We start from the raw sequence: 17,155 nt of genomic DNA on the forward strand, positions 1-17,155 counted from the left end.
CTATAATCTACACTTTTTGTATTTGCCATCATTTGTCTCTGGTAATGCCTCTGTGAGAACAGTCTGAGTAAAACTGATGTGAACACAGTTAAACGAGGTCAGATCTGTCAAGTATATGTATGGGAGTGTGCTTTTGTTATTTGCCGTATCTACAAGCTCATAGTTCCTACGTAGTTCACTAAAAAGCACATGTGAAACTACATGTGCATGCCACTGAGAGACAAGCAGCCACATATACAGTCTGTTTCTCATATTCAACACTGGAGGTTTCACTTAGCTCATGTTTTATTTTAGGACGGTTGAAGTCTGATGTGTGATGGTGACCAGACTTCATTTTTAATGGCACTGACTGTTGATGACAGTGGTTTAGTTTCAAATACAGACTTATTTCAAAGAAAACAACCAGATTTAACAGAGTGGCCATGTTATGCACTTATCTAGGGCAGTGGTTCTCAAATGGTCTAGCATCAGGACCCACCACTACCTCCTCAATCACGACCCAAATTTCTTAGATTATTCAATCATAATCAAATAGTATTTGTTGAAAAATGAAGCGGTTTGGGATAGTAACCAAACCAAAAAGGCTGGATCAAATACTCAAAAAAATAATGTCAACAACTAGAATTAAAAAGACTGGGAAAAAAATAAGCAGAAAATACAAAGCACCCTGACTGCTCTCAATAATTGGACCAAATTACAGTTGATATCAAGTACAAATATCTGGACTCCAAGGACAGACAATCTTGACCCTTGAGTATTTTAAGAAGTCACCTTTCTGTCTTTCACTTTCAGACAACCTGTGTTGTAGGGGCTGTCGCTAATTTAATACCAAGTAACTGAATAATGTAAAAAATATATGTAGGGCTGTCAATTTTTTTTTCAGTCACAACCAATCTCAGGATTTCAAGAGTTAATTGCCCCCTTTTGTGTTGCATTTGGAAATCCCACTATTTTGTGTTTAAACTTTTCTTTATTTGATTTTGGATTGTTGTACATTTGGGTACAGAGCTGAGTTTATTTTCAAAGAAATCAAGGAGCTTCTGGTACATCAAAGATTATTAAATGGCCTCAACCATGGAAAAGGAATTTAAAAAGAAAATAAGGGGGTGATGAAAATGAAAGATTAATTAGCACAAGGTGCAGGTGACTTTAGATCATAATAATAATGCATTAATAATAATAATAATAAGTTAATTTATATACAATGCAATACAATACAATACAAGAACTTTATTTATCCCCGAAGGGAAATTCAATCGTCTGGGAGTCTCCTCTGTTTACTTCAGAAATATACAGTTTAATTGCTGATGGTATGAAAGATTTTGTAAATGTTTCTGTCCTGCAGCGCAGGGATAGGAGCCGTCCACCACCGTTGTTTCTTTGTTCATTGAGGGAGATATGAAGGGAGATATGAAGTGGATGATTCATATATGATATATGATTATATATTATCATATATATATATATATATGACCTTAAATGCACAGTCACCTTTAGTTTTTAGTCTGGAGTGTGGGACAACCAGCAGACCCTGATCAGAGGACCGAAGAGTCCTGCTGGGATAGTGAGGTTTTAAGAGCTCCGTAATGTAGGCTGGTGCCTGACCATGCAGGGCTTTAAAAGTAAACACAAGAATCTTAAAATGTATTCTGAAGTTTATAGGAAGCCAGTGGAGAGAATACAGAATTTGTGTGATGTGTGTCCTTTTTGGTAAGTACTGCAGCGTTTTGTACTAATTGTAGACGATTTATAGATGTTTAACTAGGACAGGTGAAAAGTGAGTTACAGCAGTCTAAACAGGAGGAAATGAATGTGTAAATAACCATCTCCATCTGAGCTGTAGAGATAATGTGTCTGAGTTGTTTGATATTTCTGAGTTGGAAAAAAACAAGAACAAACCAGATTATTGACGTGTTGATCTAGAGATAAGGAGTGGCTTAATGCTGACAGTCCTAGTTGTATGTTTGTTAGTTGTGCAGTGTTTTGGCCTGTCCAGTTGTGACTGAAAAATGAGCAGTTCAGTATTATGTTTAAAAAACAATAGTTTTTAGAATATTTTATTTTTGTGTATTATGTGTTATATGATCAAAAATGGTATCTATCGAGTTAATTTTTTCTAAATTAGATAGAATAAATCCTGATATACAGTACTGTGCAGAACTTTTAGGTACGTTTGGGCCAAAAACTGAGGCTGAGGTAAGGCGTAGAAGTGAGTGTGCCGTCCTAGGGCAGCATCAGGCCAGAAAGAGGATTTGCTCTGGATGTCCTTGCATATTATCAGGGGTATGTGAAAATAATCAGCTGAAAAAAAATAAGTTCACAACTTTAGGGTGGAGTAAGGTGTGGATGTTACGAGTAAACATGGTCTAGGGCAGTGGTTCTCAACTGCTGGGTTGGGACCCAAAGGTGGGTCGCGAAGGTGTTCGAGGAGAAAAACTGCATCTTAAAGTCCATGATCTATGGAGGGCTGAAGCCAAAATACATTTTTACATTTTATTTTACTCTGTTTTTCCATGATAACATGTACATTTTAGTCATTTTCTTGAGATCTAAACCTATTTAACTCATTTTCTAAGGAAAACAGATCTGGCTTTCTTGCTTAAATGTTTTAGTTTCTCTGAATTTCTAGAAAACAACCAAAATTTACACCTTATCACATAAAACAGAATAAAATACAATCTGTGCATGCATATCTGTTTAGGGCTTCCATAATGACGTGCTTGTCCTGTCTCTTTCTTTGATCACACTATATTCCAAATAAAGTAAAAACTTCCACCTTCATTGTTAATTAAATATGATTACTTGAAAATTGTAGGAAATTTGGGTCATGATTGCTTGCTCAGTAAAGCTGAAACTTACAGTGAACTAAAGGACAGCAATCAGACACTAATTTTCTTGGAAACCCCAAATGGCATTACAGACAGTGAGGAAGGAAGGAAGGAAGCAAACTGTTTATGTTGGCAAAATCGACGTCTGGTCTTTCACTGGGAAAAAACATAAGACAGATTTCGGTGAATTGTTATCTAACAGTTGAAATTGCAGGAAAATCAAAGGACTCTTCCTGCAGGATTAACATAGTGGACATTAGGACTGATGTAGCAATGAATGTGCAAGGATATGTGTGCAAACACAGACCAGAAAAAAAAACTCATCAAACCTGTTTGCTCTTATTTTGAAAATATTTTTTTCAACATCAGTTGATAATGAATACTTAGAGGAGCTTAATGATGAACTAATACATGCTATGAATTAAAATCATGTATATATATATGTCATAAGTGTTGTGACATGTCCCTCAGTGTATTTAGGGCAAACAAAAAGCAGCATTTGGATGTTAACCATGTAACTGAACAAACAACAACAGCATAAAAGGGACACAAACTCAAGCTGATGCGTATTGGAAGTGATTTACAGGCAGGATTAATCAAAGAATCCTTTTGTATTTCATAACTGGGTAAGTGCTGCCCCTGTTCCTCTGTGTAAGCATAATGTGTCCTCACTTCCTATTAATGACATCTCTGCAACCCAGCCATCGAAAACTCTCACATACATTCCCACACACACAAAAAAAAAAAATAAAAGACTTGTTCAATGCAGAACTGCCCTCAAATCATACAAACTCCTCCTTCTCCAGTGAGAACGCCTCCTGGATAAAATCAATGTGATTCTTAACAGAAGTACAATTCAATCATTTTCACTATTGTTGGCTCTAATGTTTCTCATCACTGTCTGGGGGATAGAGGCTTACAATGGCCCAGTTTGAGGAGGTTTTGGACCAAGTGAGACTGGCTTTGACTTTGGCTTCTCCTGATAAGATAAAAGCCTTAATGGAGGATTTGGTGAGGGAGCGGATCATCTCAGAGGCCTACGGCAAGACCTTGAATCTGCACTGTCTTACTTCATCCCGTGGACCACTGTGCGATCAAAGCAGCTCTCAAAGATCCAAGACTAACAGGCCTTTCGACCAAAGCCAGCTCAACCAGGAGTGGAAATGTGGGACATTTACATGTACAGACTTGGACTTCAACCTGCAAAGTTGGGAGTCATCAATGGACGAGCCCAACTACCCAATGGGGGGGCTTCAATTTCATCCAATGTTTGATGAATTCTACCTTGATCATTATGAATGCAGCTTGGATGCTGAATCAACAGAACTGCTGAAATGTACACAATCATTGCAGGAAATAGAAAGTGATAATGTAGGACTGATTGAGGGGATTTCAGAAGATGAGAAGGAGTGGTTAGAGCAGGCAGCCAGGAGAATAGCTGTCCCTTTGTGGCAGCACTGGCATCAAGGACGGAGGATGTTGCAGGCTTTGGTTCCTCATACCACTACTGGCTGTGTAACTAGTGAAAATAAAGAGACAGGCACTAAATCTCAAAGTAGTTTATTGAATATGGAAGAGGAAAAGGAGATTGGCGTTGCATGCAGCACACTGGACTGGTATGAAGACAACTTTTTAAGCACAGACGCAGAGATTGCTAGCTTTACTGAAGGCTTCTGCTTTACTACTTATGAGGACATGATAGGTGGATCCATCACGGATCACTTTGATACCTCTTGGGCGCTGGGTCATGCCTCAGGTATGAACACATCTGCAGACACAGAACATTACAGCAGAGACGGGCTGGAGGATGCTTTTAATGTCGACTTGGTTGCTGAAATGACAACAAACGTAGAAGACCCGAATGGCGATCACCTCAGCATTCAGCATTTTTCTTTTGATATACCTGAAGACACATGTAGTGATGATCCAGAGAGCTCATTTTACCCAAAAACAAACCTAAGCATGACTTTAGGTGTAACAGATAGCACAGAAAGTGTATCTAAGACTTCTTACATTGCAAAAGCATCCATCCAGGATGGCAGCGCAGACATGAATGAGAAGAAAGGGGAAGAAGATGAGGTGAACTCACAGTGGGGTAAGTTTACAACCATGACATGCTTCTCCTTTGACTTCTGTCCTCTTTCTGATCCTTGTACTCTTTCTTTTACATGAAGTTATTAAAGTGCTGAAAGTTTGATGTCTTTGCAGCTTGAGCATAGCCCCACCTTAGGGGAAAACCTTTTCCATTTGAGAGTCCTTTTACTTTTCGTTTCCCCTACATGACTTCCTCCAAAACGCCGACTCGGTCCAAAATAGTAATGTCACATTATCCTTTTAATCCTGATAGGGTCTGGGCATTGTGTGCCTTAGTTTCAGTTTCATTTTGAGTCACGTACTGGTATCACAAGTAAACAAAGGATGCCAAAAAAGAAAAGCCCTATCTTAACAGACATAATACTCATTACACACTTGAACACCGTTACAAAATGGTAAAACCTGTTTTGGGGCACTGCCCTAGTTTCCTGTAAATTGAAATTTAGTTCCGAAGAAACATCATTTCTGTTATGTCATAAAATACATGATAGAATATAATATAATTCACACGACATATTTGTACAGTCCTTCTAGATGCCGTTGGGCAAAGCTTTGGTGTTTTCAGGTTGATATTTGCTGCACAGGATGAAAAAAACCTTGGCAACAGTCTTGTGGCAGTGATTGGGTCGGCCTTGGTTTCAGGCCTATGATGTGAAAGGTTAAAGCGAACATAACACCAAGGCTGATTTTTGTTTTTGCATAATGCACAATGGTGTAGAGTAGTTGGTGAGTCACCATTGCCTGCTCAGTTGTTTTCAAACGTCTATTATTGGATACTCTGGGTCCACTGTAAAAGATATATAACATTTGGACACTGCAAAAAGAAAGGGAAAGGGAATTCTTCAGGCTTGCACATCTGGACACTGCAATTTTGTTTTACAAGCCTTCCAGGGCCGGCTGCTGAGAAGCATCCCTGCAGCACAATGCTGCCACCAGTGGAGATGGTGTGTTTGTGGTGATGTGCAGTGTTTAGCATCCAGCAAACATAGCATCTTGTCTGATGGCCAAAAAAAGCAACATTTTGCTCTCATCAAACCACTCTGTTCCACTCTCCCATAAAGCTTTGACTGGTGAAGAGTGTGTGGAACAGTTGTATGCTGAGTCTCTCCCATCTCAGCTGCTGAAGCTTGTAACTCCTTCAGAGTAGTCATTGGTGTCTTGGCGGCCTCTCTCACTAGTCTTCTTCTTGCTCAGTCACTCAGTTTGTGGGGACGACCTGATCTAAGCAGATTTACACATGTGTTGTATTCATTGCATTTCTTGATGATGAATCAGCTGAATTCCAGGGGATTTTCAGTGCCTTGGAAATTTTTTTGTCTCCACCCCCTGACTTAGACTTTTCACTAACCTTTTTGCTGAGTTGCTTCAGGGTTCTTTTGTCTTCATGGTGTAATGTAGCCAGGAATACTGATTCACCAGTGCAATCATTTATTTTCACTTTGTAGAAATCTGTTTACTCTTTGACATTACAGAGGGTTTTTTTATACATTTTTTGTCAAATTATATTGACCATGACTGATTTATAAAAGGGTCAAACATCCAGGGGGGTCAGTACTTTTCACAGGCACTGTAGGTGGTATAGGCTAGTGACCACTGGCCGCTTCTTTTCATTATGCATCTTGGGATACCACGACTCCACCATAAAAGTTGAACAAGTCTCACTAAACATTTGGACCCTTTGCAGACTGTTGAACCCCACCATCGGGCACAGTCCTGGTTCTTACACTGATGATTGTTGTGTGGGTTGAAGAGAGACCAAACAGCTGCGTTGCTGTGGGAAACCTGCTATCAGAGTAAACAATGCTTAGCTGACAAGACAGGAATGTTTCATCCAAAACAAGGCTTGGTGCAGCAGCGTTTACCGCTTCATGACATGATTATATGGTTCTGACTTTAATACCAGTGGGTTTGATTGAGCACTAATAAGAATTGATGCTAATTTGATTCATTTATTCTTAACTTTAGCTAATGTAACAGCTTTACAATAACAGCATACAACAAGTATGGCACACTTTATGTTCAAACGGCTGTTTTTTCTAATAAAATACGCTGCTATCATAAGTGAGACAACGGGTAGAAACAAAGAGGAAGCTTGCGTTACATAAGCTTGTGGCACAGATTATCTGATTGGCAGTTGCAAACAGGTAGGGCCAGTACTTTCCAATACAGCCGAAACGCCCTCTCCTTTTCTTTCCTTGTTTTGTTGTGGGTTTTTGCTGTTGTTAATTATTCATTTTGGGTTGTTCTAAGAGTGGCTGCCCTCTGATTTCCCTAAGAATAACCAGTCTTGTGGTAGTACAGGGGAATGAAAAATTTGAAGCAGCAACTGCCTTTCATCAGAGAACTCAGATAGGATTTATATCCAGTGACTTTATTTGACTTGTAAATCGTGTTTTGGCCTTCCACAGAGGTTTGGGGTCAGTCCACTAAGGTCCGTGTATGCAGGATGAGCTTTGAAAGAGACATTTAGGGAATCAAGAGTCTTTAAGATCTCAAAAACTGAACTGACAACTCCTTTGTTTATAACCCGAGGTGCAACTTTGGTAGCAGATTTCTTTAAATGTGTGGATTTCCTATAAAACTTAGAAGGAAGTGGGCCCTAATCTCTGTTTTAAGGGCTAAATTACTTACACTTCAAACAGAAAAAATAAATCCATAAAATAGCTGATTTATATTTCAAAAAAATGGCATAAAATAAAATTCATTTTTTTGTGAAAGACTGATATTACATATGTAGTGTGCATATTAGTTATTTCTATGAGAAGCCTTGATGGAGAATTTGATTTCTACTCATATAAGACGTGAGTTAGTACTGCTTCAATATGGATATGTCCTGTACTTATGTTGCCTTCCTTACTGTAAAAGTTAGTTTCCTTGCCACTTGTCATCCATTTTTACCACTTTTTTGCCCCTTTTGTGCCATTTTTAACCAATTTTTGCTGATTTTTGCCCTTTTCTGCCATTTTTAACCCTTTTTTTTTCAGATTAATGCCCATATCGCCACTCTAACAGCACACAGCATTGAAAGAGTATCTGAGTATGAATATCCTGGTATTTGGTCAGATCAAAAACTCACCTTCAAATTTCATATTGACTCCCTGGCCAGCAAGTTAAGACAAAAAATTGGATTTTTCTACAGGAACAAAACTAACTTCCCATTGCTAAGTAGGACACGTATCATTGAAGCTGTCTTTTTATCTTTTTGAGATTATGGCGATGTTGTTTATCGAAACGCCTCTGCCTCCACTCTTAAACCCCTGGACTCCATTTATCACTCAGCCCTCAGATTTATTACTTGTAAACGTTACTCCACCCATCATTGCACTTTATATGAAAAGGTGGGCTGGGCACCCCTGACTGTAAAATGTGACAGGCACTGGTTCTTATTCATTTCTAAAGCCTTACTTGGTAAAATGCCATCATATATCACATCTCTGTTAAATCAGTCTCGTAATCAGTACTCAACAAGATCCAGAGACTTCCTGATGCTTGAAGTTCAAACACTTTATCTGGAAGAACTGCTTTCAGCTTCTGTGCTGTGTTCACTGTGAACGCTTTACAGCAAACATTTAAACTGCAAGCACTTGTTCCTATTGGTCAGTTTAAAACTATGATAATGAACTAATCTGCTTTTGAATTTAACTGTTTTTAATTATATTGTAAATATTCTTTGTATCCATTTTTAATGCATTTTATTAGTTGTACTCTCGACATCATTGAAAATAAGGAAATACCCTCATTGATTTTTCGAGATTGAATAAAGGTTGAATGAATTAATGAATGAATGAATATTGTTACTTGTCTTGCCACTTTTTCCCCTTTTTTTGCAGCTTAGTGCCCAATTATGCAAAATCTTTCACCACTTTTTTGACACTTTTTCATCACTTGTTTGCCCATTTTTGCAATTCCTCTTGTCAATCATCTATTTTTAGCCAAGTGTTGCTTATTTTTGCCCTTATTTGCCATCTTGCCCCATTTTTTGCAGCTTACCGCCAATTTTTGCCACTTTTTTACCATTTTTAACAAATGTTTTCCCTTTTAGCCACTCTGAACCCCTCATCTCAGCTTAATACCATTTCTTTTCTTTTTTTTAATAATTTGTTTTTTTATTGAATTTTCATTAACAATGTCAAATTTTGGTCAGATGACACATATAGATAACAAGGTGATTTATATGTAACTACACATCCACACGTACATATGTACATACCTACAAATACGTATGGTACGTACAATTTATAGAGACACAAAAAGACAAAAAAAAGTAGAAAAAAGATTAATAAAATAAAAATAAAAGTTACAGACATATAGTGCATCTTCCATAAATGATGTGCATCATGATTCATTTTATCATTTAAATCAGCATTAGAGACGCTCTCCACGGTCCGCCCACAGTACTGATGTACTTTAAATATTCTCCACATTTTACCAGATATTTCTTAGTTCTGTCATTACAACACAAAAAGATTTTTTCATATGATGCTACTTTTGCCTGCTCTGTAAATCACTCATGAATAGAGGGCTCCCCTGAGTTCCTCCATTCCCATTTTAATTTTTTTTTCCTACCATTATACCTGTCTGAATAAAATGTCTGGCCCTAGATTGGTTCCCTATATGTGGATCAAAGCTTAATACCATTTCTAACAAATTTTTTGCCATTTTTCTTGCCACTTGTCATCAATTTTGCCACTTATAACCAATTTTTGCCGCTCTAAATTTCAATTTTTGCTACCCTTTTTACAATTTTAAACCAATTTTTGCTGATCTTTGCCCTTTTTGACACTTTGAACCCATTTTTTTGCACTACAATGACCTTTTTGCCACCCTTTTTTGCCATTTTTAACCACTTTTGGGGCATTTTCCTGCTGTTCGTGCCACTTTGAGTCTATATTACAACTTTTTACCAATTTTTGCGGCTATTTCTGCCACATTTAGCCAATATTTTGCCCTTTTTTTACAACTTTGAACCAATTTTGCAGCTTACTGCCAATTTCTGCCACTATTTTGCTCATTTTTGCCACCTTTAACTAATTTTTTCCACTGTTTTTATCCCACTTTTAACCATTTTTTGCTATTTTGCCCTTTATTGCCACTTTTCACCCTTTTTTCTGTTGCCTCATTTCATAATTACTATATATACTTACTTTTCCATTAAAGTCATCTCAGTTCTTTCTACTGTACTTTCTGGCATCCTGATGTTCGTGCACTTCCTGGCTTTGTTATGAAGTATGAAAACAATTCTCTTAGTCATTTAGTTCTGTGTCCCTACCCACATTTTATCTTACCAATTAAAAGTTAGTTTTGTTTAAAGAAAGGGGGTTTACATTTAGAAAAATGCTGTATAGTACTACAGCAACAAAATTCCTATTTCATTGCTTTGATAAGAGTGGTTATTATTCAGGATCACATTTAAATATGGTTATCACAGCTAAACTTTGTGGTGGACCATGATTTTGCTGACCTCTCCACTATGCATACCTAGAGTGAAACTGCTTCTGTTGCCCCATCGCTGCCATCTAACCCCCCTCCGCTTGGCGTCACGGTGTGAAAGAAAGTGAAAGTAAATGCTGAGTTTGTTGTATAACAGCGTAGGTTTGCGCACAGACTGGATGCAACCATCAGGTCATCTGAGGATACATGCAGTGACGGCTGGTCTTACACTGACTGAGACACAGGGATATATTACAACAGGTGCTCTTTATCGTGAGCGTCATCCAGCGCCAGGTAAATGTGGTTCTGCTTTGATTTGGTGGCTTGTGCGCACTTATCCAAACTGGGCAAACAAGGCTTGGAAAATATGTCGAGGGTCTTCCTTTTGTCTTTTATGAGTATGAGACGTTTTGCAATGTCTAGGTAATTACCTACATTAATTCTAAGCCCTGGTAAGTTTTAGTTTAAAAAATAGATGCAAAGTATGAAAAGCTGCTTTCTCACTGAATATGAACTTGTTTAAACATCTTAAGAATGGAAAACACTTAATTTGAGTTAAGTTAATATAAAACTTTTTTGACACTTTTTCATCACTTGTTTGCCCATTTTTGCAATTCCTCTTGTCAATCATCTATTTTTAGCCAAGTGTTGCTTATTTTTGCCCTTATTTGCCATCTTGCCCCATTTTTTGCAGCTTACCGCCAATTTTTGCCACTTTTTTACCATTTTTAACAAATGTTTTCCCTTTTAGCCACTCTGAACCCCTCATCTCAGCTTAATACCATTTCTTTTCTTTTTTTTAATAATTTGTTTTTTTATTGAATTTTCATTAACAATGTCAAATTTTGGTCAGATGACACATATAGATAACAAGGTGATTTATATGTAACTACACATCCACACGTACATATGTACATACCTACAAATACGTATGGTACGTACAATTTATAGAGACACAAAAAGACAAAAAAAAGTAGAAAAAAGATTAATAAAATAAAAATAAAAGTTACAGACATATAGTGCATCTTCCATAAATGATGTGCATCATGATTCATTTTATCATTTAAATCAGCATTAGAGACGCTCTCCACGGTCCGCCCACAGTACTGATGTACTTTAAATATTCTCCACATTTTACCAGATATTTCTTAGTTCTGTCATTACAACACAAAAAGATTTTTTCATATGATGCTACTTTTGCCTGCTCTGTAAATCACTCATGAATAGAGGGCTCCCCTGAGTTCCTCCATTCCCATTTTAATTTTTTTTTCCTACCATTATACCTGTCTGAATAAAATGTCTGGCCCTAGATTGGTTCCCTATATGTGGATCAAAGCTTAATACCATTTCTAACAAATTTTTTGCCATTTTTCTTGCCACTTGTCATCAATTTTGCCACTTATAACCAATTTTTGCCGCTCTAAATTTCAATTTTTGCTACCCTTTTTACAATTTTAAACCAATTTTTGCTGATCTTTGCCCTTTTTGACACTTTGAACCCATTTTTTTGCACTACAATGACCTTTTTGCCACCCTTTTTTGCCATTTTTAACCACTTTTGGGGCATTTTCCTGCTGTTCGTGCCACTTTGAGTCTATATTACAACTTTTTACCAATTTTTGCGGCTATTTCTGCCACATTTAGCCAATATTTTGCCCTTTTTTTACAACTTTGAACCAATTTTGCAGCTTACTGCCAATTTCTGCCACTATTTTGCTCATTTTTGCCACCTTTAACTAATTTTTTCCACTGTTTTTATCCCACTTTTAACCATTTTTTGCTATTTTGCCCTTTATTGCCACTTTTCACCCTTTTTTCTGTTGCCTCATTTCATAATTACTATATATACTTACTTTTCCATTAAAGTCATCTCAGTTCTTTCTACTGTACTTTCTGGCATCCTGATGTTCGTGCACTTCCTGGCTTTGTTATGAAGTATGAAAACAATTCTCTTAGTCATTTAGTTCTGTGTCCCTACCCACATTTTATCTTACCAATTAAAAGTTAGTTTTGTTTAAAGAAAAGGGGTTTACATTTAGAAAAATGCTGTATAGTACTACAGCAACAAAATTCCTATTTCATTGCTTTGATAAGAGTGGTTATTATTCAGGATCACATTTAAATATGGTTATCACAGCTAAACTTTGTGGTGGACCATGATTTTGCTGACCTCTCCACTATGCATACCTAGAGTGAAACTGCTTCTGTTGCCCCCATCGCTGCCATCTAACCCCCCTCCGCTTGGCGTCACGGTGTGAAAGAAAGTGAAAGTAAATGCTGAGTTTGTTGTATAACAGCGTAGGTTTGCGCACAGACTGGATGCAACCATCAGGTCATCTGAGGATACATGCAGTGACGGCTGGTCTTACACTGACTGAGACACAGGGATATATTACAACAGGTGCTCTTTATCGTGAGCGTCATCCAGCGCCAGGTAAATGTGGTTCTGCTTTGATTTGGTGGCTTGTGCGCACTTATCCAAACTGGGCAAACAAGGCTTGGAAAATATGTCGAGGGTCTTCCTTTTGTCTTTTATGAGTATGAGACGTTTTGCAATGTCTAGGTAATTACCTACATTAATTCTAAGCCCTGGTAAGTTTTAGTTTAAAAAATAGATGCAAAGTATGAAAAGCTGCTTTCTCACTGAATATGAACTTGTTTAAACATCTTAAGAATGGAAAACACTTAATTTGAGTTAAGTTAATATAAAACTTTTTTGACACTTTTTCATCACTTGTTTGCCCATTTTTGCAATTCCTCTTGTCAATCATCTATTTTTAGCCAAGTGTTGCTTATTTTTGCCCTTATTTGCCATCTTGCCCCATTTTTTGCAGCTTACCGCCAATTTTTGCCACTTTTTTACCATTTTTAACAAATGTTTTCCCTTTTAGCCACTCTGAACCCCTCATCTCAGCTTAATACCATTTCTTTTCTTTTTTTTAATAATTTGTTTTTTTATTGAATTTTCATTAACAATGTCAAATTTTGGTCAGATGACACATATAGATAACAAGGTGATTTATATGTAACTACACATCCACACGTACATATGTACATACCTACAAATACGTATGGTACGTACAATTTATAGAGACACAAAAAGACAAAAAAAAGTAGAAAAAAGATTAATAAAATAAAAATAAAAGTTACAGACATATAGTGCATCTTCCATAAATGATGTGCATCATGATTCATTTTATCATTTAAATCAGCATTAGAGACGCTCTCCACGGTCCGCCCACAGTACTGATGTACTTTAAATATTCTCCACATTTTACCAGATATTTCTTAGTTCTGTCATTACAACACAAAAAGATTTTTTCATATGATGCTACTTTTGCCTGCTCTGTAAATCACTCATGAATAGAGGGCTCTGAGTTCCTCCATTCCCATTTTAATTTTTTTCCTACCATTATACCTGTCTGAATAAAATGTCTGGCCCTAGATTGGTTCCCTATATGTGGATCAAAGCTTAATACCATTTCTAACAAATTTTTTGCCATTTTTCTTGCCACTTGTCATCAATTTTGCCACTTATAACCAATTTTTGCCGCTCTAAATTTCAATTTTTGCTACCCTTTTTACAATTTTAAACCAATTTTTGCTGATCTTTGCCCTTTTTGACACTTTGAACCCATTTTTTTGCACTACAATGACCTTTTTGCCACCCTTTTTTGCCATTTTTAACCACTTTTGGGGCATTTTCCTGCTGTTCGTGCCACTTTGAGTCTATATTACAACTTTTTACCAATTTTTGCGGCTATTTCTGCCACATTTAGCCAATATTTTGCCCTTTTTTTACAACTTTGAACCAATTTTGCAGCTTACTGCCAATTTCTGCCACTATTTTGCTCATTTTTGCCACCTTTAACTAATTTTTTCCACTGTTTTTATCCCACTTTTAACCATTTTTTGCTATTTTGCCCTTTATTGCCACTTTTCACCCTTTTTTCTGTTGCCTCATTTCATAATTACTATATATACTTACTTTTCCATTAAAGTCATCTCAGTTCTTTCTACTGTACTTTCTGGCATCCTGATGTTCGTGCACTTCCTGGCTTTGTTATGAAGTATGAAAACAATTCTCTTAGTCATTTAGTTCTGTGTCCCTACCCACATTTTATCTTACCAATTAAAAGTTAGTTTTGTTTAAAGAAAAGGGGTTTACATTTAGAAAAATGCTGTATAGTACTACAGCAACAAAATTCCTATTTCATTGCTTTGATAAGAGTGGTTATTATTCAGGATCACATTTAAATATGGTTATCACAGCTAAACTTTGTGGTGGACCATGATTTTGCTGACCTCTCCACTATGCATACCTAGAGTGAAACTGCTTCTGTTGCCCCCATCGCTGCCATCTAACCCCCCTCCGCTTGGCGTCACGGTGTGAAAGAAAGTGAAAGTAAATGCTGAGTTTGTTGTATAACAGCGTAGGTTTGCGCACAGACTGGATGCAACCATCAGGTCATCTGAGGATACATGCAGTGACGGCTGGTCTTACACTGACTGAGACACAGGGATATATTACAACAGGTGCTCTTTATCGTGAGCGTCATCCAGCGCCAGGTAAATGTGGTTCTGCTTTGATTTGGTGGCTTGTGCGCACTTATCCAAACTGGGCAAACAAGGCTTGGAAAATATGTCGAGGGTCTTCCTTTTGTCTTTTATGAGTATGAGACGTTTTGCAATGTCTAGGTAATTACCTACATTAATTCTAAGCCCTGGTAAGTTTTAGTTTAAAAAATAGATGCAAAGTATGAAAAGCTGCTTTCTCACTGAATATGAACTTGTTTAAACATCTTAAGAATGGAAAACACTTAATTTGAGTTAAGTTAATATGAGTGCGACAGGATTTTATGCCTCCTTTGTCTTAGAGTGGTGGTGCAGATAAAATAGCGCTCCAAACTTCGATGCGTAAACGGTGCACAATCTCCATTACGCGCGTGTGCACGGTGGGTCTAACTTTCAAAACATCCCACACTTTATGAAATTACATGACTAAGTGAGACCTGAGGTCGTTGTAGGGGCTGTTGAGTGGTATTTTAGGGGGCTTCCAGCCGAGGAAAGAAAAAGAAAGTGATTTGTCAACATGCATGCGCAAAGATGGGTGTGTGTGGTTACACGCACATGTAGCAAAGTTTGCCACTGATTTAAGGTCGAAATTTAGCATTATTCAGGGGTTTTCTTTACTCTTGGGTTTTTTTCTACCCATGTTTTGTGTGTGGGTTTAAATTGTGATCCAACATGGTGCTGCATCAACATGGGCAAGTTCCTCAAAACTGCAGAGGCGCAGCCAATCTTTTGTTTGCATGTTACCAGATCAAACGTCTAACTGATCACTATTACCAATCAAACTGGATAAACAAGCATTTGTGACAGGTCTACCATCTTTGACAGCTATTAAATCGTCTGGTTTGAAGATGTTCTAGGTCAATGAAATCAAAGAAGCATCATACATTCAGTGCATACTATTGCCTTTGTCTGTACAGCATGTGCTGATGGTATTCTGGGTGTTACAGGAAACAGCATCTCCATTTGATAGGGTGTGGCATACTCCGAGACTTGATGGTTCAAACTAACCTGTGAGTAGTTGCACTGTTAGATCTAAGCTGAAAGGCCACCATATATGCAATGGGTTTGTGCCATTGTACCAGTACGGCAAGGGAGCGTTTTATGTGTCTGGCTAAGATGGTTCGACTGTAGGCCGTTAGGTTAAGTGCTACACCTGGTCAGCTCTGGCAGCTGGGAATGGAGCTACAAAACCTGCTGAGACATGTCCATGCCTGCTGCTACACTGTAAGATGAGGTGATACATCATACCCACTACTGTAGTAGCCAGTAAAGGAAGTCTGCAACTGCCATGTGGACCTACCTGGAGTGTTAAACTTGTGGTTGATAAGCAGTTTTCTGGGTCATTTCCAAACCCAGACTCTAAAAACACAATAATATTGTCTTTTTCAAATACAGCAGTCCTCTTGAAATCACTAGGTCAACTCTATTAAAAATTAATCAGTGAAGTCTCAACCACTGTCTCAAAACTCAAAAAGGGGAATTCATCTGGCAATTATTAACATTTTACAGCTTGTTCATAAAAAAAGTTACTTCAGGCAGGATTTTTATTTAAATAACATATTTTATAACCTATCACCTTTAAAAATCAAAATGCCAGCAGTCATTCATTACCTGCATAGAGATACCATTGCTGTTGTACGGACAGTGGCTCACTTTAGCTGTATTGCCTTTATAATTTACTGTTTAAAGTGTCCCCATGTCTTATGTAACACAGAGAATGTGATAATTGTTATTTGATATCATTAGAATCACATTCTCTTCTACAAAACTACTAATGTGTTTCATTGTACTTTCAAGAGTATTTGCATATAACCTGTAGCCTGTATTAACCTCATAATTGTTTGTGGTGGCAGTTTCCCTTTTGAACAGGATGTGTACAATGTTTGTGATCAAACATGAAAAGCTAAAGGCCAAACAGAACCTTTAAAAGCTGTCACTGAGAGAAGTGAGCAAATGGCTCGCTTCTTTGGCTTTAAGATAGTAAAGAGTGGAAATGTGAGACATACACATACTTAATAAAGTAATGCTCATGTTGTAAGTCTTTAACAGCATTGGTATGTTGCCTTTTCTTTTATTTTTGATCATTTTTATACACCCAAATACCAAAAAAGTTGGGACGTTGTTTAAAATGAGAACATAATGCAGTGATTTGCAAATCCTTTTTGATGTTTATCCAATTGAATACAGCGGAAAGGTAAGATATTTAAGTGTAAACTGATCAGCTTTAT

The 17,155-nt window shown here is 37.3% G+C and overlaps 1 protein-coding gene across 2 annotated transcripts in view; it reads left to right on the top strand.

Annotated features, from left to right (window-relative positions):
• The first annotated feature begins 3,733 nt into the window (after positions 1–3,733).
• The window catches only part of ciita (class II, major histocompatibility complex, transactivator), a 31,525-nt gene continuing 18,103 nt past the window's right edge, over positions 3,734–17,155 (top strand). The window contains exon 1 of one of the 2 annotated variants that reach the window (XM_041817362.1): positions 3,734–4,923. In XM_041817362.1, the coding sequence (XP_041673296.1) occupies positions 3,750–4,923 (1,174 nt within the window). In that variant the 5' untranslated portion in view covers positions 3,734–3,749. Of the gene's footprint in view, positions 4,924–14,316; positions 14,922–17,155 lie in introns of those variants that run through there. The other variant, XM_041817363.1, reaches the window with a different exon arrangement.

Source organism: Cheilinus undulatus, linkage group 21 (assembly GCF_018320785.1).
Source record: "Cheilinus undulatus linkage group 21, ASM1832078v1, whole genome shotgun sequence".
NCBI classification, from domain to species: domain Eukaryota; kingdom Metazoa; phylum Chordata; class Actinopteri; order Labriformes; family Labridae; genus Cheilinus; species Cheilinus undulatus.